Source organism: Lithobates pipiens, unplaced genomic scaffold, assembly GCF_037356315.1.
Source record: "Lithobates pipiens isolate NorthernLeopardFrog02 unplaced genomic scaffold, aLitPip1_a1.2 Scaffold_22, whole genome shotgun sequence".
Taxonomy (NCBI): Eukaryota; Metazoa; Chordata; class Amphibia; order Anura; family Ranidae; genus Lithobates; species Lithobates pipiens.
Window position 1 is genome coordinate 33,215,835 of NW_027507784.1, and position 25,613 is coordinate 33,241,447.

Consider the following 25,613-nt stretch of genomic DNA (forward strand, 5'->3'; position numbering starts at 1 on the left):
TGGCGCATCTGTACCGTGTATAGAACCTGCTGAAGCAAAACTGACAAATATAAAAAGGAAAGAAATTATATTTAATTTGATTTTCCCTGCAAGCTTTCATTATTTTGTAAACAACGGCTTGGGGGGGCGGTCTAAAGTCAAGATTAAAGATTTTTGGGAAAAATTCTGGTTTCTTTTTTGTAGACTTTGGATGGAAATAACAAAGATTTGCACCACAGTGAGCAACCAAACTATAGTACACTCAGGCCAAGATTAAAAAATATTTTTAGATAAAGTCTGGTGTCTCTTTTGAAAATTTTGGATATAAGTAACAATTGTGGAAAAATTGGGCCTTGGGTGTTGTTGGTGCCTTCACACTGTAACCCTTCACAGTAATCTGTGGCAAACACAAGATTGGACTTGGCTGTTAAAAATTACGTGAAACAGGTGTGGAAACATTTGGCCCTGGGTGTTAATTGTGCCCATAAAAATCTAAAGAGAAAATAAACACCCACAAAGCTAGGCAGTCTAGACAGTCTCGCAGAGATTCCAGATCCCCAACAAATTTAATTAGCAACATTAGCTTGCTAGCTGCTGCTAATCCACGACTGACTCATTTTTTGGAACGTCAGCTGGTCAACAGAGTCTGTGGACAAACAAGCTCTTTTATCTGTCACAAAACCTCGGGCAGCACTGAATTCTCATTCAGAAAGCATGCTGGATGCAGGATAGCCCAGCAGCTCAATTGTATACTGGGCAAGTTATGGCCTGTGGTCTATTCTCATGACCCAGTGACCCAGTAACCCAATGGATTATCTACTGGAATGCTCTCCCTGTCTGTTTTCGCCCCTAGATACTTTTTCACCATAAGGCCCTTCCTATTATTTCATGATGGCTGCCTCTGGAGGACATCCTGCCTTGTTGGGATTGTTTCTCCCCCTTACTTTCCTCCTCTGCTCTATCAGGCACCCAAGTCGAGTCAGGGACCTCATCATCATCACCCCCACCATCCTCATTACTGGAGCCAACTTGGCAATATGCTGTGGCTGGGGGAACATGACAATTTGTTGTTTATCAGTGTTCTACCCTCTCTGTAGGCTCATGTTACTCCATTTCTCAACCTCAGAACCAACATCCAAATCAAGTACTGTCTGCACATTCTCAAGAAGCAAGTTGCTGACTCTGTGTTCAAATAATTCAGCTGACTCCTCCATGCATGATGCTGGGGCTATGAGAGGGGAGAAAAAAGCAGAATAGGCCACTCTGGCAGCTGCGGTGGACTGCAAACTAGTATCAACATGGGTGATAAAGGATAAGGAGGATGAGGATTGTTTAGGAAGCCAGTCCACCACCTTTTCTGCATGCTGTGGCTGGACAGCATGGCCAACATCAGTAAAAAGAGACAAACATGCCTTGCCTGAGGATGGACCACGTTCACCTTTGCCTGTGGACACAGATGCTGCTGGTACCTTCATAGGCATGGGAACGTCTGCCTCTCCTTGTTGGCCTTTCCAGGCATGATAGGAGGGGGTTTATTATACTATATAATAGGAAATGGGTGATTACATGCACTCTATTTAACCACTTCAGCCCTGGAAGAATTTACCCCCTTCCTGACCAGAGCACTTTTTGCGATTCGGCACTGCGTCGCTTTAACTGACAATTGCGTGGTCATGTGACATGGCTCACAAAAAAATTGACGTAATTTTTTTCTCCACAATTAGAGCTTTCTTTTGGTGGTATTTGATCACCTCTGCGGTTTTTATTCTTTGCGCTATAAACAAAATAAGAGTGAGAATTTTGGAAAAAAACACTTTTTTTTTTTTTTACTTTTTGCTATAATAAATATTCCCAAAAATATATAAAAAAAGTTTTCCCTCAGTTTAAGCTGATACGTATTCTTCTACATATTTTTTGAAAAAAAAAAATTGCAATAAGCGTTTGATTGGTTTGCGCAAAAGTTAAAGCGTCTACAAAATAGGGGATAGTTTTATGGTATTTTTTTTATTGTATTTTTTTACTAGTAATGGCGACAATCACCGATTTTAATTGTGACTGCAACATTATGGCGAACACAATTTTGTCGCTATTTTGGGACCATTCACATTTATACAGCGATTAAAAATGCATTGATTACTATGTAAATGTGACTGGCAGTGAAGCTGTTAACACTAGGTGGTGCTGTAGGGGTTAAGTGTGTCCTAGGGAGTGATTCTAACTGTGGGGGGATGGGCTACATGTGACATGACACTGATCACCGCTCCTGATTACAGGGAGCTGTGATCCGTGTCCTGTCACTAGGCAGAATGGGGAGATGCTTCTTTACATCAGCATTTCCCCGTTCTTCCTCACCGTGAGATGATCGCGGGTATCCCTGCAGACATTGAGTCCACGGAACCCGTGGCCTCACTCAAGGAGCTCGCGGCGGGCCTGCTATACAGACCTTGCGAGATCACGTACAATAACGTGATTTTGCGCAGCGGAGCCAACCTGTCACAGTAAAACTGCGACGGCTGGTCCGCAAGCGGTTAATTGAATGTGGTGTTTAGTGCACTACAAATTGAGGACTGATACAAATTGTAAAAACACTGCACTACACTGACACTATACTCATGCTACACTGACACTATACACTCACAATAACACTAAATAGCTTGCTATCACTGAGCCCTGCTCCATCTTCACACTGCAAAGTGTTCTGTGGGAAGGAACTTTTTATAGTGTGGGGCAGGACTATGAGATAAAGCCATGATTGCTTTATCCATTCAGGGCTCTCAAAGTGCTATGTGCCCTTATTGGACAAAGCGTTGTACTTGAGCAGCGGTAAGGTGCATTGCTTCAGCCAGTCAGGGCTTACAATGCGCTGTGCAATACACAGTGCATTGTGTGGTGCCCAGCAGGATATCATCCCTTCGAGTGCCCTTTATTTCATGAATAACATCAAGGCGTTTGGGGTCCATGCCAGAGGCATATCATCAAATTAGTGTGCCCGTGTGCAGGATCCCAAGTGGGCCCCCTGGTGGGGTAAAAATGCGCTTAAGCCATGTTTTTGCATTGAGGCACGTTTATGCGTGTCAAGCGCATAGGCATTTTTTAATTTCTTTGGCCAGAACATTCATTTATTATGGTCATTAAAATGAAAAAACGTCCAAGCCATAAATGCACATGGCTTTGACACACATTTACAAGCGTTTTTGACGCATTTAGTGCCTTGTGGATCATTTTTTGCCATGACGCCCCTCTTCAGGGTTTTTTCAGCCTCTAAACTCCCCTGCCTGTAAGCTCCTCTAAACACCTTTTGTGTATGGACACATAGAACAACAAAGAGGGGCGTTTAGAGGCAGAAAAAAACAAAAAAAAAACAAAATGCCTCTAACAATGGCATTTTTTTTTTGCCTAGTGGGCATGGACCTTAAAAACTTCCCATTTTTACACCTGTTCCCATTGTCTAAAGTCTTAAAAAAGGATTAGACAAAGCAATTAAAAAACAATTAACAGCAAAATACACCAAATATATAACATAACTTTTTTTTTTTTGGACTAGGCAAATTATGTCATACATGCCAGGAGTCTTCTGGAGAAGGGAGCTTTCTTAGATAAACACACCCTCCTGCTTGCATTCCTAAACCAAGGGCAGATGAATTCCAGGAAGTAAATGCTATGGATGGATGGGGAGTTTGCTTTGAATATTAAAAATTAATTAAATAATATTGTTATGGATTTGTAGTGCTCAGATGCAGTGCAGTTCCACTTTAACAATTTTTTTTTTAAATACAAAAAAAATAAAAATAAAATGTTTTGTATTTGTGTTATTTTACATCACATCATACATGGTCAGAGAACACGATTACACAATGTGATAAACACAAACATATTTTTGGTAAATCTGTTTCTTTGTATATATAATGGGGTTTGTATTTCTTTTTGTTGCCTCAAGGTTCCATAAAATCAGCCCTGATGAAGCAGACATTCTGAAGGCCCGTGAAATGCATTGACTGTACAAATGTACAAATAATAAACACATCTGTGATCAGAATTTATCTGTTGTTTTTTCCTGATAACTGACCTGTCATCTATCAGGTAGGACCAGAACTGTGTGGACTGCAACAGAGGAAACCCAATTGTGTATAAGTGAAATATAATGATTTATTAAGGAAAGTGAATAATATAAATACAACCACACAGTGCAATAAACCAACCAACAGAGACCCCCAAATAACAACAAACAGATATGTACAATAAATGGGAAATACCAGGATCGTAAACGATAGGCAGGCCAGGGTCATGCACAGAGGATCAGTAGATAAACAAGGGCAGTCCAGAATCGGAGACACAAGCCAGGCCAAGGTGATACACGGGGAGATCAGCAGATGGGGTAAGGAACACAGGACAGGGAGAGGATGGACAGATCAGACTGCAGGGCAGGGATGATGGTAACAGGTGGGACAGGGTAGGGACCAAGACAGGGGAACAGGATCAAAAACACGGGTCAAAAACACGGGTCACAGGTTCAGGGCGCAGGAGCAGGTTCAGAATCAGGCTCAAGATCACAAGCAGCAGGTCAGGGCACAAGGACAATACCAAGGCAAACACGCGAATGCTTGCCAGCTATTTATAGGCAGGTTGCGTTACTGGCAGGATCAAATGGGTAAGAAAGAACTTCCGTCTCTTTTTAGATTTGGCTACTGAAGTCCTGTAGGTAGCTGCAGATCTATAGGTAGGGGATGAAGCAGACTGGAGAGAAGGGTTGGAATATGGCAGGGAAGAGGTAACAGTGGCTGGGGGAAGTTCTTGAGGGATAGTGGGCCACGGGAAAGAGGCAGTTGGATTAAAGGCAGGGTATATGCAGCAGGAAGAAACAGGGTATTGATATTTGGTGGGAAGTAGAGTATATTGGGCTAAAACTGAGGTTGCCATAGGTGATGGAGGAAGAGACTCTTGGGCAGGCAGGTGTTTGGTAGCAGAGATGGTTTGTTGTGGGCTGGCTGTGCCTGATTGCAAAATACCAGACCATGCTAAAAATAGTGGTTGTACAAACTGCGTGTTACATACTGCCTGTCTGACAAGGGATTGTACGGAATCAACATATTCTATTATCATCTGTTGGGAACAGGCTGTGTAATGCTCAAAAAAGTAAGGGGAATCATCTTCCAGAAGCCATACCAGTGATGTAACTTGATTAATACTGAAAGGGGTAGAAAAATCATCATGGCCCCCCGGGATGCAGGGCAGGGCCAGCTCTGTGCAGTTTTGAATCAACGGCTGAACACCCACAAACAGCATACAGCCCTGATCAACCCAGGAGTGAGATAAACGAATGGTTTCCAACAGCTGATCACTGGTCCACCCTTTCAGTGTCTGGCGGAGATAGTCACCACTCTCAGACGCCAGCAAAGCATAATAACGAATCACCTCTAAATTCATTTCAGTAACCAACCTGAACCAAGATGGTTCCTCTGTGTAGCCACTTCTGGTCAGGGATGGCCTTAGTATTCTGTCATGTATCAGATAAGACCAGAACTGTGTGGACTGCAACAGAGGAAACCCAAACGTGTATAAGTGAAATATAATGATTTATTAAGGAAAGTGAATAATATAAATACAACCACACAGTGCAATAAACCAACCAACAAAGACCCCCAAATAACAACAGACAGATATGTACAATAAATGGGAAATACCAGGATTGTAAGCGATAGGCAGGCCATGGTCATACACAGAGGATCAGTAGATAAACAAGGGCAGTCCAGAATCAGAGACACAAGCCAGGCCAAGGTCATACATGGGAAGATCAGCAGATGGGGTAAGGAACACAGGACAGGGAGAGGATGGACGGATCAGATTGCAGGACAGGGATGATGTAACAGGTGGGACAGGGTAGGAACCAGGACAAGGAAACAGGATCAAAACCACGGGTCACAGGTTCAGGGCACAGGAACAGGTTCAGAATCAGAATCAGGGTCAGGGTCAGGGTCAGGGTCAGGGTCAGGGTCAGGGTCAGGGTCACAAGCAGCGGGTCAGGGCACAAGGACAATACCAAGGCAAGCATATGGAAGCTTGCCAGCTATTTATAGGCCTGTGATTGGTCACAAGTGACACCTGATTGCAGGAGGTGCTGCTGCTCCACACTGCCAGGATCCATCCGCTGGTGGACGCCAGTACTGCGGCCCAAAGATGACATAACATCAGCAGGGAAAAGCTCTCCTGACAGTTCGAAACTGCCAGGAGACACCTGCTGGTGGACCTCAGTACTGCACGCCAAAAGACAGATATTATCAGCGGATGGAACATTTCCTGACATGATCACTTTGAAGTGAAGACTTTTTAGATTTCACTACTTCTGTCTTTGGTAGAAACGCACGGCAACCACTGACCACCCAAAACTAAGATATACAATTTGTTGCCTTGACCTGTGTTTGTATTATGGTAGAGAGAAGTGACAGCACAGATCATTAGTGTAGGTATTTGTGTTACTCACCTTACTGATACCATCCACAATTAACTTCTTTATTTCGGTTTTGCCCATACGGTCCAGAACTTCTTCGACTGTTGCTTGTGCGTGTTTGACAGTATGGTGGCTAATGATGAGGTCAACCATATCCTCCACAGATTTATCTTTAATATCTTTCATCTGAATTTTGCTTCCTGAAAAAGGCGGCTCTATTAAACAAAGAAAGTATTTAAATCCTACTATGCCTTCCTCTCCCAGTTTTTCCAAATGTGTTGTCATGATTTTGCTTGTTCTCTTCTTCATACTAGTGATGGGCAGAGATTTTCCTGACTGTGAAGATCCTGGAATAGACAAATAGATGTAAGAATCTGCACATGAAAGGATCAGTCCATCCAAAACCAATATTTTAATGTCTTAGAAGCTGGTAGATTGAACCTCCCCCCCCCCCCCCCCCCCGCCGTGTCCTAAATTGATCTCTATGAACTCTCCTGTTTGGATTCTCACTACTACTCACCCATCATGTTGCATTCTTTACAATGTAGAATAAAAGAAATATTTACAACACTTAGGCTGGGTTCACACCGCAGCATGCTGCGGCTCACAGCAGGAGTCTGGTGCGTCTCCATTCACAGTTTCTGGTCCGATTCCAGCCTGAGTGTTTGGTTGAATTCAGACCTGAAGCAGACCAAAAGACGCACAGGACTCCGCTGTGGAGATGTGTAAACCAACTCCATAGAGAGCCGGTCACATTCTCCTGCTTTGCGAATTGGTTGTGGAGAAACCCGCAGCTTGGGGGAGATAAAAACGGAATCTTCTATTCTTATTATAATGCTTGGATAGATAGACACTTTAATAGTATTCAACATTAGAAACCAAACTTGGCTGATAACAGAAAAAAAAATTATACGTTATATTGTTGCAAAAACTGAGACTAATGCCACGTACACCCGACCGGACTTTGACGGACTAGGTCCGACGGTCTTCTCGACGGACTTTCAGCGGAGTTCTGATGGACTTTCCGAACGAACGGACTTGGCCACACACAATCACACCAAAGTCTGATGGATTTGAACGTGATGACGTACGAATGGACTAGAATAAGGACGTTTATAGCCAGTAGCCAATAGCTGCCCTAGCTTTGTTTTTTGTCCGTCGGACTAGCATACACATTAGCGGATTTATTGCAAAAAAATTTGAAACATGTTCTATTTCTAAAGTCCGTCAGATTTTTGAACAGCAAACGTCCGATGGAGCCCACACATGATCGAATTGTCCGATGGATTCGTTCTGTCGGACCTTTGCTGACACTGCAGAGGAGATTTTACCTTTATCTGATCAGTCCTTCAAAAATGATTTGTTCCAGAAAAAAAAGCAATGTGATTGGTTGATATTGGGAATTGGTCCACTTTTTCTTTAGTTTACTGCTGTAAATCATTTTACCATACCAATATTTCCGGCAAGAAAAGGAAGGCCACAAAAAGTATAGTTATCAATACAAAAATGGAGATAAATCCAGGCTGCTTTGCACTGCTCAGAGCACCACTTGTGTTCAGAATGCCCATGGTATTGTGCTCAGAGTGCTCTGCATGTACCTAGAAGAGCACCCTGCATGTTCAGAATGTCCTTTGAGAAGTACCTTTTGTGATTGCCATGTCCCTGGCTTATCCTCTCTATGTTTTTGGCATCCATGTGCCTACTATGTCTATTGTAGAGTTTCACCTTCTGAGCATGCTTAACATAGCGCTGGCAGATTACATCCATTCCCCCGACATGTCCTTGACAGAGTGCTAAGTTTTGTTATGTGGCAATTCTGTGCTCACTATACGTCTCATGCCTCTGGGGTACATTTATGCTGATCATAACCCTGACAAACTTTTCAGTGTTTGCAGCATGTCATTGACAGAGGTTTAATATGCTACAAATTCCTCTGGTAGAGTAATCTTCCTGCTCAGTATGTCACTGTATGGATGCACTGCTTTGTGTGATCAGTAAGTCCCTGAAAGTCAGGGGTGGACTGACAACTCATGGGGCCCCCAGGCAATAGGAGATTATGGGGCCCCCAGGCAATCAGAGAGTATGGGGCCACACAGTAGACACAAACACACGCACAGTATACACAGACATGTTTCTATTGGCTGAGAAAGTACTGGAAAGGTGGGGCAGCTATAATCTCGGGATTTTAAGACCAAAAGGATGTCGGTAAGGGACATTTCAGAGACAGATGTAAAAAAAAACACAAATTTTTACATACTGTTCCTGGTTTTACTGAGGCTGGCAACCCCGATGGGGCCCCCTAGTGGCATGGGGCCCTTGGGCAGTGCCCAAGTGGCCCAATGATCAGTCCGCCCCTGCTGAAAGTGTGCTTAGTTGTGATAAACATGTCCCTGGCATAGAGATTAGTGTGTTCAGCATGTCCTTTGCAAATTGCCTTTTATGATTACCATGTCCCTAATATATCACTTCTTCGCTGTATGTCTGGTTCAATATATTTATTAAAGGTATAAAACAGACATTATAAATGATTACATGTACATTTCATGTCCATAAAAATTTAAATAAGTTGTTATGAAGGATACGCAATACCCCCACAGGCACAGAAATGGGAAAAAGCTCAAAAATAATGTTTCAGGAGAAATGCCATCTTTATAGCATTCAATCACTCCAACCAAGATACATAGTATTTGTTCCATTTGCGCAAGAGATGGCAAGTGGAGGGTAATTTGTCTGGTACATACTGGTGACCCCACAATAGGGATAAAACCTTTTCGCACAAGGGATTTTATTAAGACACGTGGCCACTCATTAAAATTAGAAGAAAAGAGGGTCAACTACTTGAGATCCGCGCTATAGTCAAATGACAGCTACAGCGCGGATCTCCTTTTCCGGGACTACGTCTATTGACGTTGTCCCGTGCACGAGCGGCCTACGCGCCCCCTGAGGGGCGTGCGCGGCGCGCTCTGTGATCGGCGAGTCTATGAGACTCGCCTGATCACCGATCCGTGCAAGGGGTCGATCCCGACCCCTTATCACGTGATCAGCTGTCAGCCAATGACAGCTGATCATGTGATATAACGGAGCCGGTAATCCGGAAAAAAAAAAGCCAATCACCGGCGGCTGTGATCGGGACATTAGTCCCGATCATGGCGAGCCCTGCTAGTGCCCACCTGCCCCCTGCCAGTGCCCACCTGCCCCCTGCCAGTGCCACATAAAAAAAAGTAAGTGCCACCCAGCAGTGCCCACAGTGCCACCCAGCAGTGCCCACAATCTGCCTCAACAAAGGTGCTGCACCCCAGTGCCACATATCTGTGCCCATCAGTGTCATCTACCAGTGCTCAGCAGTGCCGCCCATCAGTGCCCAGCAGTGCCACCTATCAGAGCCACCTATCAGTGCCCATCAGTCCCATCTATCAGTGGTACCTATCAGTGCCCATCCGTGCCACCCATCTGTGCCACCCATCCGTGCCACCTTATCTGTGCCCATCTTTGCCCATCAGTGCCGCCTTATCTGTGCCCATCGGTGCTGCCTTATCTGTGCCTATCAGTGCCCACCAGTGCAGCCTATCAGTGCCCACCAATGCAGCCTATCAGTGCCCACCAATGCAGCCCATAAGTGCCCACCAGTGCAGCCTATCAGTGCCTGTGATTAAATACCACCAAAAGAAAGCTCTATTTGTGGGAAAAAAATGATAAAAATTTCATTTGGGTACAGTGTTGTATGCCCGCGCAATTGTCATTCAAAGAGCATCAGCGCTGAAAGCTGAAAATTGGTCTGGGACTGAGGGGGGTTTAAGTGCCCAGTAAGCAAGTGGTTAACCTTAAACTGAAATAAAAAATAGTGTAGCGCTTCTAAAGTGAACATATGTTGAAAGAATGATCATATAACAAAGATCATATAGATGTGTAGATTAGCAAAATAAAGTCCAAGTAATGGGTGTAAGCTTCCGTGGAAGGGCCGGCACAATGGTGATCAGACCGTATCAAAATGCGAGGCAAATCCCATTAAACGGATATGTCCATATACAACAGCTTGTCTGGAAACATTAGGAAAGAATAGATGGATACTTCTTACCAGATCTGTTGGACTCACACAGTCGTATGACGGTTGAGTCAATAAGGCTTGGGGTCACAATCTGGGACCGAGGGGTGGATCGAAGGAGGTTCGTCAGCCTGGTGGGGAAACTCCAAAAGACCGTATGTCCAATGATGAATCTCACCGATGGAACTTCAGGATGGTTAGGAAATCCAACTCGGATATAGCCCACTGCACTCCGATACTCCGAATACCCCAAAGTGAAGGGGAAGATGTTTAAAGGGTTTGGGCCAAAAAAGAAAAAAGAAAGAAAAAGCTCCACATGGTGCGGGTCAGGCGATAAAAAATGGTAATTTATTAAAAGTCAAAAGGGTAACAGATGACTTAGTGATCACAAAGCAATAAGGTAAAAGTAAAAATAAAAGCAATGTGGGGTGCCAACAGCTAGCCCGACGCGTTTCGACACATATGTCTTCGACCTTAAACTACATAGAGGGTTCTTTAATGTAAGAGCGGCAAGGATGTGGAATTCCCTTCCACAGGCGGTGGTCTCAGCGGGGGGGCATCGATAGTTTCAAGAAACTATTAGATAAACACCTGAACAACCACAACATACAGGGATATACAATGTAATACTGACATATAATTGCACACATAGGTTGGACTTGATAGACTTGTGTTTTTTTTCAACCTCACTTACTATGTAACTATGTAACAGCGTAGTGAAAGTGGGTGTCAAATGTATCCCTAAATATGGAAGGCGGGTAGTCCATGAGAAATTAGCGGAGCGCTCTAGACACAATAAAGTGGTGGGACGTAAAGATATATCCACGACTATAGATTTAGACTGATTAAGTTTTAGGCCCTAGAAAATGGCACATTTCTCTAAAGGGTGGAACAAAAATGTCAAGGAGACATAAGAAGATGTAACAGTGGGGCGTGGCTTGGACCGGACCCGAGATGGCTGCCTAAACAGGGAGCTCCCGCACCGAGAGGACGAAAAAGACGCCTTACTAGAGGATCCAGACGAGCACCAACCATGGGCAGGTCTAATAGGAGCACCTCGACCCCCCGCACCGTTAAAGACCCCGGGGCGCAACTTGGGAACAGCATCCCGGAGATGTTCCGCTCCCGCCCGGCGAGCCAGCACGTGGAGACGCAGGCCTCACAGGCCTCGCAGGCCTCCGGAGACTCACAGGCCGCATCCCCGGACTCGCGTAGATACGCCGCGGACCGGACGTCGGAGAGCCCTGCGGTGCCTAGCCTCCTGGATCTCCAGAGGGATCTGCAGAACGTTGCGCTGGACATTAAGCATACCCTGACCTCTGCCATTGCCGAATTGAAGTCGGACATTCATGCTATGAATCACCGCCTAGCAGCAGTAGAAGACACTTCCCAGCTACAGGCTGCAGCTATCAGGCAAGTGCAACGATCTTTTGATTCACAACTCCCCCATATTTATGAGCTCCATCGCCAAGTGGAAGACTTGGACAATAGGGGCCGCAGACACAACCTTAGATTGAGGGGGGTTCCGGAAGGTGTAGATGCGGCCGCCATGCCACAAACAGTCTGTGCCATTTTTAACAACCTGCTGGACCGGCCTGCAGACACCCCAATTGAGATGGAGCGCATTCACCGTGCGCTGAGACCCCCCCCTCGGGACTCCGATCCCCCTAGGGACATTATATGCTGTATCGTTAACTTCCCTCTTAAGGAAGAAATCCTCAGAAAGGCAAGAGAACGGGGACGTATTTTATTTAACGGAGCAGAGGTAAAACTTTTCCAGGATCTCTCACAAATAACTTTGCAGAACAGGCGCACGTTACGCCCCCTGCTGGACATACTGCGTACACGCAATATCCAATATAGATGGAAGTTTCCATTCTGTCTTTCAGCTACCTCCAGAGGGCGCACCGCACTGCTCAGGACCCCAGAGGACTTACCTATGTTTTGCGAACAGCTAGACATACCGTTGGTAGATATCCCGGAATGGTGTGCCTTTTACTTCCCAACTGAGCCGTGGAAATCAGTGGCCCTCAACGCATCGCCTAAGAGCCAGCAACCGAGCTCCAGACGCCGCAGATTGGACCCCACCTCACCTGGAGACCGCCAGTCCAGAAGAGACCCCTCCTCTCGCAGCGCACACCTGGCTGACACCCCAAGACGAGATCGTCACAATGACTAGTCTGCCTTGACACCTTTTTTGTTTTCCTCAAGGCCCCGCCCGAGGACAGCGACAGAACTTACCAGTTCCACCTTTACAGGCACCTGCCTAGGTGCTATCTCCGTCCCCCCCTCTTCTTTTTTTTTTTTTTTTGGCATTTTGTTTCTCTCTCCAACCAGCTCTAGGCAAGAAAAGCCGTTGACTCTCCACACCTTGTAAGGCTGGCTGCTTTGGAAGACCCACCTGACTCTCACCACCCCGAGTGGACGACATCTCTGGATGAACGCCTTCAGAAAGCACTCTGACGTCTTCATCTACTTAGTTCCAGGTACTGTCGCTGTTTGGGCACCTGCCTGTTCACAGGCTAGAGACAGGGTCTGAACCTCCCGGAGAAGAGATCACAGGTTCTTTCTGCCTTGTCTAAACATAAAGCACACTTTCTCATGCTACAGGAAACACACTTCCGCTCCGATGCGATTCCTAAGCTGACGAATCATATGTACAAACGCACGTTTCACTCCACCAACCCTGCTTCCAAGACTAAGGGGGTATCTATACTTATCTCCAAACTTGCTGATTTCCAACTAACTGATACCCTTAGTGATCAGGATGGTAGATATATCTTTATCAAAGGCACATACGCTTCCAAGCCTATTACGGTGGCTAATATCTACTGTCCGAATGAACATCAAGTGGCCTTCTTTAGGAAGGCTTGTGATCTTTTGTCCTCATTTAAGGAGGGTATCCTAGGGGGAAACTTCAATGTCCCACTCAACCCGGCCCTGGACTCCTCTACGGGAGCCTCGACACTGCCTTACCGAGCTCTAAGACAGATTAGAGTTCAACTACAGAATTTGACTCTCCGCGACACCTGGCGCACCATGTTCCCGATGGACAAAGACTACACCTTTTATTCCCACCCACATCAGAAATATTCCAGAATAGATTACATATTTCTCTCCCAGACCGACCTCTCACTCCTCTCCCAAGCTACGATAGAACCAATGTTCCTTTCCGACCACCACCCCATAACAATGACCCTTACTTTCCCCGACTCTAAGACGATATCCAAGACCTGGAGGCTAAACCCTTCCCTTTTAAAGGACCCAGAAAATTTACAACACCTAAACGCCAAATTACGCCTTTACTTTCAGGAAAATACCTCCCCTGAAGTCTCACCCATTTCACTCTGGGAGGCACATAAATGCGTACTGAGGGGAGAACTTATCTCCATGGCTGCAAAGGCCAAACGACAACACCAGGAAAGGATCACGTCCCTTCTTAGCACAATCAAGCGACTTGAAGCAGCACATAAGCAATCGACCCTGCAAGCCACACTGCAAGATCTCTTATATGCCCGTTCTTCTTTGTTAGATGAACTGGGCAAACTAACCAGGCGTAGATATGTCCTTCAACATAGAGTGTTCTATGAACACGGCAATAAGAGTGGGCGGCTGTTAGCACGCACGATTCAAACAGCTAAAACCTCGTCTATAATTCACACTCTCCGGGACAATCAGGGATCTCTCCTCTCTAAAAATGAAGACATAGCATCGCACTTTGAAAAATTCTATTCTACACTCTATAACCTACCAGAGGCCAACGCAGGGCCTCCTGACGCTCCTGACCGACTTTCACAAATAAGAGACTTCTTATCTCAATATAGCCCTAACCCCATTACTCCACAGCAAACTACGAACTTAGACCAACCGTTCTCCACCGAGGAATTATCCCTCGCCATCAAACAAATGAAGCCGGGCAAGAGTCCGGGCCCTGATGGCTTCCCCCTTACCTATTATAAAAGCTTTTCTGACATACTCTCTCCGCGGTTGCTGACGACTCTGAACTCTCTTGCGAACCCCGCTACCCCTGCGGGGCATATGTTAGGAGCCCATATAGCCGTTATCCCCAAAGAGGGTAAAGACCCTTCTCAGGTCTCTAATTACAGGCCTATTTCTCTACTGAACGTAGATATCAAGCTCTATGCTAAGATGATAGCAAATAGACTCTCACCTCTTGTCCCTGGCCTCGTCTCCCCCGACCAGGTAGGTTTTGTTCCGGGGAGAGAGGCTAGGGACAATACTATCCGGACTTTAAATATCCAACACTGGCTCTCTACAAGCGAGACTGAGGGATTCCTTCTTTCACTTGACACAGAGAAGGCGTTTGACAGGGTGGCCTGGGACTATATGCGGGAGGTTTTGAGGGTCATTGGCCTTCCCCCCCGTATGCTCGCATATATCAATGCTCTCTATACAAACCCTTCCGCAAGGGTGAGAGCCAACGGCCTCCTGTCAAACGCCTTCCCCATCAGTAACGGCACCCGACAAGGATGCCCATTATCCCCCCTGATATTTGTACTAACATTGGAACCCCTTCTCAACAGAATACGTGCCAACACAGACATCCAAGGGATCTTTATTAACCGTAGGGAATACAAGGTTGCCGCATTCGCGGATGATATTTTATTGACCCTCCAAACGCCCCGGACATCTTTACCTAACCTCCTAAAAGACATTAAGACTTTTGGACTCTTATCCAACCTCAAAATCAACTATTCTAAATCCCACGCCCTCAACATCTCTCTTCCCCCACAGGACGTATCTCACTGCCAAGACTCCTTCCCCTTTCAGTGGAAGGGGGAAGCAATCACCTATCTTGGTATTCAAATCACCAAGGGAACGGCGGGTCTCTATGCCCATAATTACCTGTCGGCTCTAACCAGAATCCAGGCTGACTTGAAGAACTGGGCAAACCTTAATGTATCATGGTTTGGCCGCTCTGCCTTAATAAAAATGATAATCCTTCCACGCATATTATATCTCCTACAGACAATCCCAATCCAATTGCCCCCATCTTTTTTCCTATCATACAAGAAGTTATGCACACTGTTTATTTGGAGAGGCAACGCTCCCCGTATTAAATACGCTCGCCTGACGCGCCCTAAGACCAAGGGAGGCATTGCCCTACCTGATTTATACCATTACTACCTAGCATGCCACCTGACGAGACTGGTGGACTGGAAAGCTCATAGAGGAGGAAAGACTTGGGTGGCCTTGGAAAGCTCTTTCTCAGGTTACCCACTGCACACCCTTCCCTGGCTCTCACCGAAGCACTGGCCCCGCCCCGTTAAGACCCATCCGTTCATTCACACCTCACTACTGGCCTTCAAGAAAACGGTAGCCTCCCACCATCTTTCCTCACACTTGGGCCCATTGACCCCCTTGAGGGGAAACCCTGACTTCTCTCCAGGGGAGTCGACCACGTTTCTTATGCAGGAATGGCCACATGATGACGTCTTGGCTCAGCAATTCTTTCACAAAGGACGACTAAGATCCTATGATGCACTTAAGAATACCTCACTCACAAAGGAGTTCCCCTTCTGGACCTATAGGCAATTAAGGCACTTCTTCACCTCCCAGAATCATACCGACGTTTGGACAAGACGACTTACCCCATTTGAATCTCTTCATTCCCAAACCACGCCACAAAGACATCTAATATCCCAGATTTATTCTATCCTCCAAGACGAATCCCACACTCCTCAGACTGATCCCCCTAAAGCATCATGGGGTAGGGACCTGCAAATCTCCTTCACAGACGATGACTGGGGTACTATCGCCACGTATGCACATACAGGCTCACTGAATGTAGCCATTCAAGAAAACGGCTACAAGATTATCACAAAGTGGTATAGGACACCTTCCCGCTTACATAAATTCTCTCCCTCAATCCCAAACGTATGTTGGAGGTGTAATAAAGAAGAAGGCTCTATGCTTCACATATGGTGGGAATGCACCATGCTACAACCATTTTGGAAAGAAGTACACGCCATTATAGCACAAGTCACCACATACACCCTTGATTTTAATGCTGCTCAGTATCTCCTCCATCACACTTCTTTGACCAAACGGTCATATCACAATCTCTGGCCATGCACATGGTTAATGCCGCTAGACTTTGCATCCCTGCGCTTTGGCGCTCCAATAAGACCCCTACTATCAGAGACTGGCTGACAAGGATCGCTAAAATTGAGGAGATAGAGGAACTGATCTATACCTCCCAGGACCGCATGCAGAAATTATCCACCACGTGGGCCTGCTGGACGCATTTTAAGTCCACGGGAAGATATAAATCTTACTTTCCACATTGACAGTTATTACTGTAAGCCACCAGAGCTGAACCCTGGCTGGACCTGGATGTTGTAATGGGGCCGGGAAGAGGAGTGGCCCCCCCCATCCTCCCTTTTCTCCCTATACTCCACCCCTTCCCCCCTAACCCTACACAGCTGCCCTTCTAGGGTCCCTCTTTGGGACCCCCTTGCTCCCTTCTTCCCCATGTCTTACCCTCCCTTTCCCACTTTTACCCTCTTCTCTTTCAACTCCCCATAGGTACACTCTATTTCATTAGCACACTACCCAACGAGAATGCCCCTCACCCCGTGAAGAAATGACACCGGGAGGCGCGTCGAACCTCATAAACCTATCTGCTAGTTTCATTTTTTTTTTTTTTTTTTTTTTTTTGCCACATCAGCGAATCTTTACCTGAGACTATGAATCAACTTAACGTTCATTGTTGTCTCTTAGAATTAATCTTCACATCATTGTGGCTATTTTCTTGTTACTTACTTGTATAATTAAATGTAAAACATTTATCCAACTTTTATTTCATATTTCTTAAAACTATTCTTATATCTTACTCCCAATATTTCACTGAAATTATATTAAAGTTATACTACCCCCCCCCCCTCCCCTTTCCCCTTGTCAGTAGTGTCCCTGCTCCTGATATCCTGGTCTTTATGGTCTTAGTTGTGCGGAGAAACTCCAATCCCGCTTAAATTGTTTCCAACCTCTCCATTTTTTTAGAAATATTACCCTTTCCTCTTCTTCTCTCAAACACAGGCTTTCCATATTATATATTTCTTCTACCGCATCTACCCACTCCCATGTTGTTGGGCACTCTACCTCTCGCCATTTTTTAGGGATCAGTTTTTTCGCAGCGTTTAATAGATGCGGGATGATTGTGTCTTGGTATTGTTTAACCCCAACCTCCGTGCCATGAAAGAGTACTACCCAGGGGTCTGGTTTCAATGCTGTTTGAGTTATTTCCTTAATCATTTGAAGGATCTTTTCCCAGTATAGTTTAATTTTGGCACACTCCCACCAAATGTGTGTCATGGTACCTGTTTTCCCACAGCCCCGCCAGCACTCGGCGGTCCCGCCTAGCTGGAATTTAGATACCTTATCCGGGGTGTTATACCATCGGGAGATAAGTTTGTAGTTCATCTCAGCTGTTTTATTATCCCTTGCCGAGCGGTGTGTCATTTTCAATATTTTATTTATTGTTTCTTTACCTTTTTGTGATCCCAATTCCCTTTCCCATTTATTTATATATGGCGGCGTATCTTTCCAGCTGGTCCGCATCAATAGCCCATATAGCTTTGATATTATACCCTTTACACTGTCAGCCGTACAAAGTTGTTCCACCCCTGTCAAATCCTTTTCAGATCTAATCGGCTGGGGTAGTTTTTCTATGAAACGGGTCAGCTGGAGATATCGCCACCTATCCCTTCTCATAAATCCCATGTGCACTAACTCTTCATGTGAAAGAAGTTTCCCTTTTTTAATTATATCTTTTATTTGTGACCCCTCTAATCTTATCCAGTTCCCTCCTATCACCCCTCTGCCCGGTGGGAAATATTCGTTGTCTTTTAAGGTTATCAGTGGCGAATTATAGTGTCCATTTAATCTTTTATACTCCTTATCCCATATCTTCAGTGCAATCTGTGTTAACTTATTTGTGTCTATATCTAGTACCCTGTATTTTGGGGGATTCCATATTATCTTATTTAATTGTGCTTTACTGTATGTATATTCTAAATTAACCCATCTTTTTTCCTCTTTTTTTTTCCCTTTTACCCATTCTACAATTCTTGATAAGACCACCGCCTGATAGTAATATTGTAAATCAGGGACCGCTAATCCTCCCCTCCCTTTTTCTTGTTTTAATACTCCATGGGAGATCCTAGGTTTTTTATTATTCCATATAAATTTGCTCATTATTGCTTTTAATTTTTGGAAATAGCTGGGTGGGATTTCAACTGGCAACATCTGGAATTTATATACAATTTTTGGAAGAATAAACATTTTATACACGTTTATTCGACCTATCCACGAGATCGATCTATTACTTGCTCTTCTGAGTTCAGTTTTTATTTCATTCAATAAAGGGATATAATTTAGGCGGTATATCTTATCCAGAGTGTTTGCCAATTTTACTCCCAGGTATTTCAGATCTTTTGTCCATTTAAATTTACTTTGTTCTTGGATTAGTTGTACTTCCGTCGCACCTACATTTATATTAAGGATTTCAGATTTTATTTGGTTAATTTTGAAGTTTGATAATTTCCCGTACTCATCCAGGGCCTTTGTTATCTTGGGCAGAGAATCTACTGGATTACTTATATAAAACAACACGTCGTCTGCATATGCTGCAAGTTTATGTTCCTCTTGCTCAGCCTTAATTCCGCTTATTTCCGGGTTGTTTCTGATTGTCGCGAGTAGGGGTTCCAACGAGAGCACAAAAAGAAGAGGTGACAGTGGGCATCCCTGTCTGGTCCCATTTTCCATCTCAAAGGAAGAGGAGGGCAACCCGTTGATGTTTACAGTCGCTGTCGGGTGGTCATACATCATTTTAATCCATTTGGCCATCCTAGGGCCTATGCCCATTTTGTCCATTGTCTGGAACATGAATCCCCAATCGACTCTATCAAAGGCCTTTTGGGCATCTGTTGATAATAGTAGCGCCGGGGGTTCCGTCTTCTTCCTTTGAGATAGAATCAATAAAGTTCTTACCCCATTGTCCTTTCCCTCTCTCCCGGGGATAAACCCAGTCTGATCTGGATGTACTAGTATATTCATTACTTTTTTCATTCTATTTGCTAACACCTTAGCAAATAGTTTAGTATCCTCATTAAGGAGTGATATTGGTCTGTAACTTGCGCACTTGGTCTCGTCTTTTCCTTCTTTCCGTATGATCGTTATTGAGGCAGATAGCGCCTCTTTACTCATGGCGTACTCTGTCCCAATCCCGTTCATATACTTACAGAGTTTCGGTACTAGTATATTCTTAAACCTCTTGTAGTAACTAATTGTCAGACCGTCTGGTCCCGGGCTTTTCCCAGGAGCTGATTCCGCTAATACCTCATTTATTTCTGCTTCCGTTATGGGGTTTTCTAAGTATTCTTTATCAATTTCACTGATCCTGGGGAGTCTCGCCTTATTTAAATATTTATCAGTTTCTTTTAGTTTACCTTCTTTATCTATCAAGTTGTTTTTTACCGCATATAATTTCCCGTAGTATGTTTTGAATGATTCGGCTATTTCTTTTGAAGCGTATACCATGTCCCCGGTTTCTGTTTGAATTTTCTCTATGTAGTTCGTAGCTTTTTTCTTTTGGAGCATCCTGGCTAGATATTTAGTGGGTTTGTTTTCTTCTTGATACCTCACTTTATTAAGTTGATTATAAAAATTTTTAGTTTCTTGTTCCATTAACCCACGTAGTTCTTCTCTCCTGGACGTTAATTTTTGATATAGCTTTTTATCTGTAAGCCCCATTTTATGTTGTTGTTCTATTCTGAGGATTTCCTCTCTGAGTTTATTGCCCCTCTCTATACGTTCTTTTTTTTTCTGCGAGCCTCGTGCAATCAAGATCCCCCGAATATACGCCTTATGGGCATCCCACAGGACCTGCCCAGAGATTCCTTCGGTCTCATTCATCAGAAAGTACTTCTCTAATTCCTTACTCACTACTTCCCCCCCCTCCTTATCAAGAATCAACGTGTCATTTAGTCGCCACCTAGAGAAACATTTACTTTGTCCGGGAATCTGCATTTTCATTTTTAAAGGCGCGTGATCTGACTGTGTTGTTATTTCTATACTTGTTTCTAGTACCATCTCTAGGGCTCTGTGTTCCACAAGAATATAATCAATCCTTGAGTACGACCCGTGTACTGGGGAGAAGAATGTGTAGTCCCTTATTTTGGGGTGTTGTGCCCTCCATACATCAACTAGTTGGTTTTTATTCAAATTTTGAATTAACCTTTTTAATTGAGTGCTATTCCTTCCCAGTACCCGGGACGTGCTGTCAAGTATGGGGTCTAGACAGAGATTCAGATCTCCCATTATAACTACATGGCCACTTTTAAATTCTTGTATTTTGGCCAGTATTCCCCTCAAAAAATTTATAGGGTTTTTATTTGGGGAGTAAATGTTAGCCAGTGTATACAGTACCTAATATTTCCTAATTTTCCTTTCAGAAATAGATATCTTCCTTCTGGGTCTGCTTCTCTTCCTTCTACAGTGAATCGAATATCCTTACCGAATCCTATTGCTACTCCTCTTGCCCTCTTTGAGATCGTATCCCCATAGTACCATTTCGGGTGGTCTTTAGAGTAAAGCCTACTCCTTGACGTATGTATTATATGTGTCTCCTGGAGAAAGATCACATCTGCCTCTAGTTGTCTTAATTCTACCAGGATTTTATGCCTCTTTTTTGCTGTGTTGAGCCCCCTAACATTATAAGACAGGAAGTTTAATTCCAGTTTCCTTTTATCCGTATTCTCTGTCCTGACCATGTTTTCGTTTTTCTTTTCCTTCCCTCCTTTTTTCCCTCAGGGTTTCACTACTGACATCTTCTTCCCTCCCCTTCCCTCCCGTATCCCTCTCCCCCATAACCCCCTTTCCCACCCACCTCCTCATCCTCCCACCCCCCCCCCCCCCCTGGTTTTGGCCACCATACGGCCCTCGACTTATCAATTGGCCTCAAGACTCTGGCCATATCTAAGTCTTCGTGCTCTAAGGTGGGGTTCGCCCATTGCCTCCTCTCCCTCCCTACTCAGAAGGGGGGGAGAGGGACTGCCCACCCACCGGTCAGACCCCCCACACCGCCTCCCCTCTCCACCCCCCCCCATCTCCCCCGAGATTTTTATCTCATCCTCTTCCGTTTTAACACTTGAGGTTAGTGACATTTAAGGTATTTCCTCAAGCTCATCTGTCCAGCCGGGTAAACTTGGAATTTGAATCTCCAGTTTTTCACAGAATTCTCTTAACTCTTCGGGGAACCTTAATCTAGCTGTTATTCCATCCTTAAATGTCCACAGGCAAGCCGGGAAGCCCCATCTGTATCTAATATTTCGTGCTTTCATCTGTTCCAAGAGAGGTTTCAGGAGGCGTCTTCTGGCTAAAGTCTCAGATGCTAGGTCCGGAAAGATTTGTATTTCTGCTTCCATATATTTTAATGGGGGGTTACCCCTTAATTTTCTCCAGATCTCCGCTTTATCTTCGTAACGTTCGAACCTTACGATAATATCACGGGGGTCTTCCCCTTCCAGTTTCTTCAAATCCCATCCTCCCGACCCGGTGCACCCTTTCTAACATAGGGGGTGCCTCCTCTGCATTCCCCAGTATGGGGCGAAGTATTTCTTTCAGAACCTCCCTTAGATCTTCTTTCTTGTTCTCTGGGACATTTCTTATTCTCAGATTTGGTCTTCTATTTCTATTTTCCTGATCTTCAAGTCGATAGAAAATTTTTCTCTGATTCCGAAAGATTAAATTGACTTGCGTCTGTACTTTATTTAACTTCTGTTCTTGGTTCTCAGTTCTTTCTTCCACGGCTTCCACTCTCGTTAGCAAATGTCCCAGATCACTTCTTAGCATACTGATATCTGATCTAATAGAGTTCTCCATTTTTTGAAGCATCTCCCTCATGGCGCCTTTTGTTATTCCCAGATCGTCCGTCCTTTGATCTTCATTTTTACTTAGTTCGAATTCGCTCTCCGTTGTCAATTCATCTCTGGATTGATCCGGGGTCTCCTCTATTGTTTTTTCCGCCCCCCTATTCTTTCCCTGGTTTGAAGGTACCTTTTCCTTTCCTCCTCCTCCTCTTGGGCTGGCTCCTTGGGTCATATATTGTTTTATGGTGCTTTCCGTGATGGAGCTTTTTGGGGTCTTGAGGCCCCCCTTAGCGGTTTGCTTTGAGGCTCTACTCATTTTGCTTTTTTTCGTTTCACGTGATCGTCTCCCCAGTTTGTTAATCTCCTCACGTCCTCTTTTCAACAACAGGTAGTTTGAGTCTATCAGCCGTTGTACTTCTATAAATGTTTCTCCTCCTAATTTGTGATCAGTTTGGAGCGAGTATTTTCTGTCCAAAACATTTATTTATTTTTTTATTTATTTTTTTATTTTTTTTTTTTGGGGACCGAAAAGGAGAGTCCAATATAAAGGTCTGTGGCGCCCCAGTGGGATTTGTCTCTTACATCATAATGTCCTCCGTCCCAATTACCTTAATACACGCCTATGGATCACATGCCATAATATTTCATTTATGGGTTAATGGGGGATTTCCCCGGCTTTTATGCCTCACCTGATGTTTTACCTCTTTGTTAGCAGGTCATCCAGTTCTATAGGGACAAACACACTGATATAGGTTTATTTACTTTGAGAACTTCCTATTGGGCTCCCTGGAGGGAAAATAGAGGGAATGAGCAGGGAAAAAGGGAGATAGAATCGCTTTCCATGCAAATGGAGTCTTTCATATAGATTCCTGCAATCTATATCTATATTGCTCAACCGAGTTACACCTCTGCTCAGATGCTGGGGAGTGTGCAGTTTTTAGGCGACCGTGCAATTCTTTTTATTCAGGAGGGTTACCCTATGTTATACTCTTATCGTTTGCAGTTAGAGATCCAAATTGATTTTCTGAATTGATTAACTGGCAAGGAGATGTCCCATTCGTCCAATCAGATCAAATGTCGTGCTCATTTCATTCCCATTAAACGTTTTCAATGTGGTTAACAATATTCGTACATTTGCCCTGGGTATTCCCCTCACTCCCACCTACTGTCTTATATCTTTTATTTTATATCTGTTTGTTGTAGATCTCAGTAGGGAGTAAAGCGTTAATCTGGCTTATATGCCCCAGGTAAACCGTATATTGTCATTTCATGCTTTCTTTTTACTTTTGTTCCAGTTTTATTACCCACAGTGGTTTAAGCAGGATTTTCTTTGAGACAATCACGTTTTAACAGAGAGATAGAGCACTTATCTATTACACACATTTATCTTCCTCGGCTCGTCCCAGCCTGGGGATAATCCTCCGCACTCTATTGAACTGCTGTTATGCTGCTTTCAAAGAAGTGGGAGAGCAGAGGGGAACGGTCTAATGACCTGCTGTCCACTTTCAATGCATTAATAGTATTTATACCATTCCTCTGACACATTCATGGCCTTGAGCCTGGTGGTTTTGTATTCAGTATCTAATTACAAATAATCCCAGCGACAGGCACCATATTTATGTATCCCAGAAAAAATATGTGTCATCCTTCATGCTGCCCCATTACTGCTGTTACATGTATTTCTTTACCCCTAACAAATTGGGCAAGTTATTTGTTTAATAGTACTGGTAGTTGTATAGGTATACAGCACTTATCTTATCTGGATATCTTCAGTTATCTCCCTCCAGTTTTCCCAGCCAGCCTGCTACGTTCTTTTGAGTTGCGCATTCCAGAGAGACGGGGGGGGGGGGAGCGGCAGGGAGGAGAGCGGTGTCAGCTGTTATCTCCGAGCGGTGGGTAGGCAGATTCCGGAGCGGTGATTTGCGGCGGTGTCATTCATACCCGGAGCCTCTCACTCTCCGGCGTGTTTCCGCTCTGCATTCCTCTTCCGCACGCCGCACGCCTTCTCCTTCTCAGCCTCCTCGTAACCCCTCCCTCCTGCTAGAGCGTTCCTACGTCATCTCCCCCCGGGGTTGGGTAATGAAAAAAAAAAAACATCTGCTAGTTTCATGATCCCTTCGAGGCCGTGAGAGGGCCGAGCACTGGGGGTCCCCGTGGCCATTGCCTACTCTTGATTACACTAGCCAACATAAGACTGGAGCCTCCCGGGAGCTCGTGACTGTTGGTAGTAAATACACTGGTTCTATCCGTTTATTAATCATATCTACATAGCACATTGTGTACTCTATCTCTTCATGTTTAGTAAATCGAATGTCTTACTTCAATGTGATTTATCATTGTACCGCACAGTAATTGTTGTTACGTTTCTATACCAGTTTGCTATGACATGTATGTGATTACTTTATCTTTGAATAATAAAAATTTTTGTGGAAAAAAAAAAAAAAAGAAGATGTAACAGTAAAAAGAATGCTGTCAGCAAAAAGTGACACATTATTACCAATACCTGCCTTTTCCACTCCTCTAATATCTATTTTTTGTTTTGTCCATCACCCTCTCCATGAGACAGAGATCCAAATCCATTCTGAGATGGTCAACCTGTGATCTATTTTTCTTAGGATAGCGCTTTAAATCAATGGCAGCCGCTTCTAATTCTGCCATTGGTGATCTGAGCTAGCATCTCTTTATCTGGAAGCATATTGTATTATATGGCCCTTTTCATTTATTTCCACCTGGTGATCCTGCCAGTAAGTCTATTATCTTGCACCTTCCTTTAACAGACTAAGCTGTCCAGTAAAAGCAGCATTTAGAGGGTTGGGACAAACCATTTACCACTAACAGGGGTGCCTAGAATGATTTTATTCATTTATGTAAAAGCTTTATCCAAAAAAGAACACAATTGTTACTATAACTGCTTGAAAAATGGTAGCGGAAGTTTCGCTTCAATTTATTGGTCAAGTCCATGTAAATCTGCTAGTCCATCTAACACTAATTCCCCTATAGACTGACAATGCTGCTGTCCAAAGGTGTCTCAATTGCTCCTCCATTCAGAGGGGAGTCACCTTAGGACAGGAAGTGTTTTTTGTGCAGGATCAACCAGGTGAAAACAAAGAAAAAAATAGCCTAAAAAAGAACATTGCAATATATTACTTTTTATTTTTGCTTTTGGGTTTAATGTCACAATTATTGTGAACAAATAAAGGTACAGTGCCTTGAAAAAGTATTCGTACCCCCTTACATTTTCAACATTTTGTCATGT

At 44.3% G+C, this 25,613-nt stretch overlaps 1 protein-coding gene across 25 annotated transcripts in view; it reads right to left on the minus strand.

Moving 5' to 3' along the window:
- LOC143923526 (uncharacterized) overlaps positions 1 to 25,613 on the minus strand; it is a 213,321-nt gene that overhangs the window by 47,375 nt on the left and 140,333 nt on the right. For 24 of the 25 annotated variants that reach the window (XM_077447270.1, XM_077447271.1, XM_077447263.1 and 21 more), the window contains one exon: positions 6,458 to 6,771. The exons of the other annotated variant lie outside the window; for it this stretch is intronic. In XM_077447270.1, the coding sequence (XP_077303396.1) occupies positions 6,458 to 6,771 (314 nt within the window). The remainder of the gene's footprint in view (positions 1 to 6,457; positions 6,772 to 25,613) is intronic. 25 annotated transcript variants of the gene reach the window in all.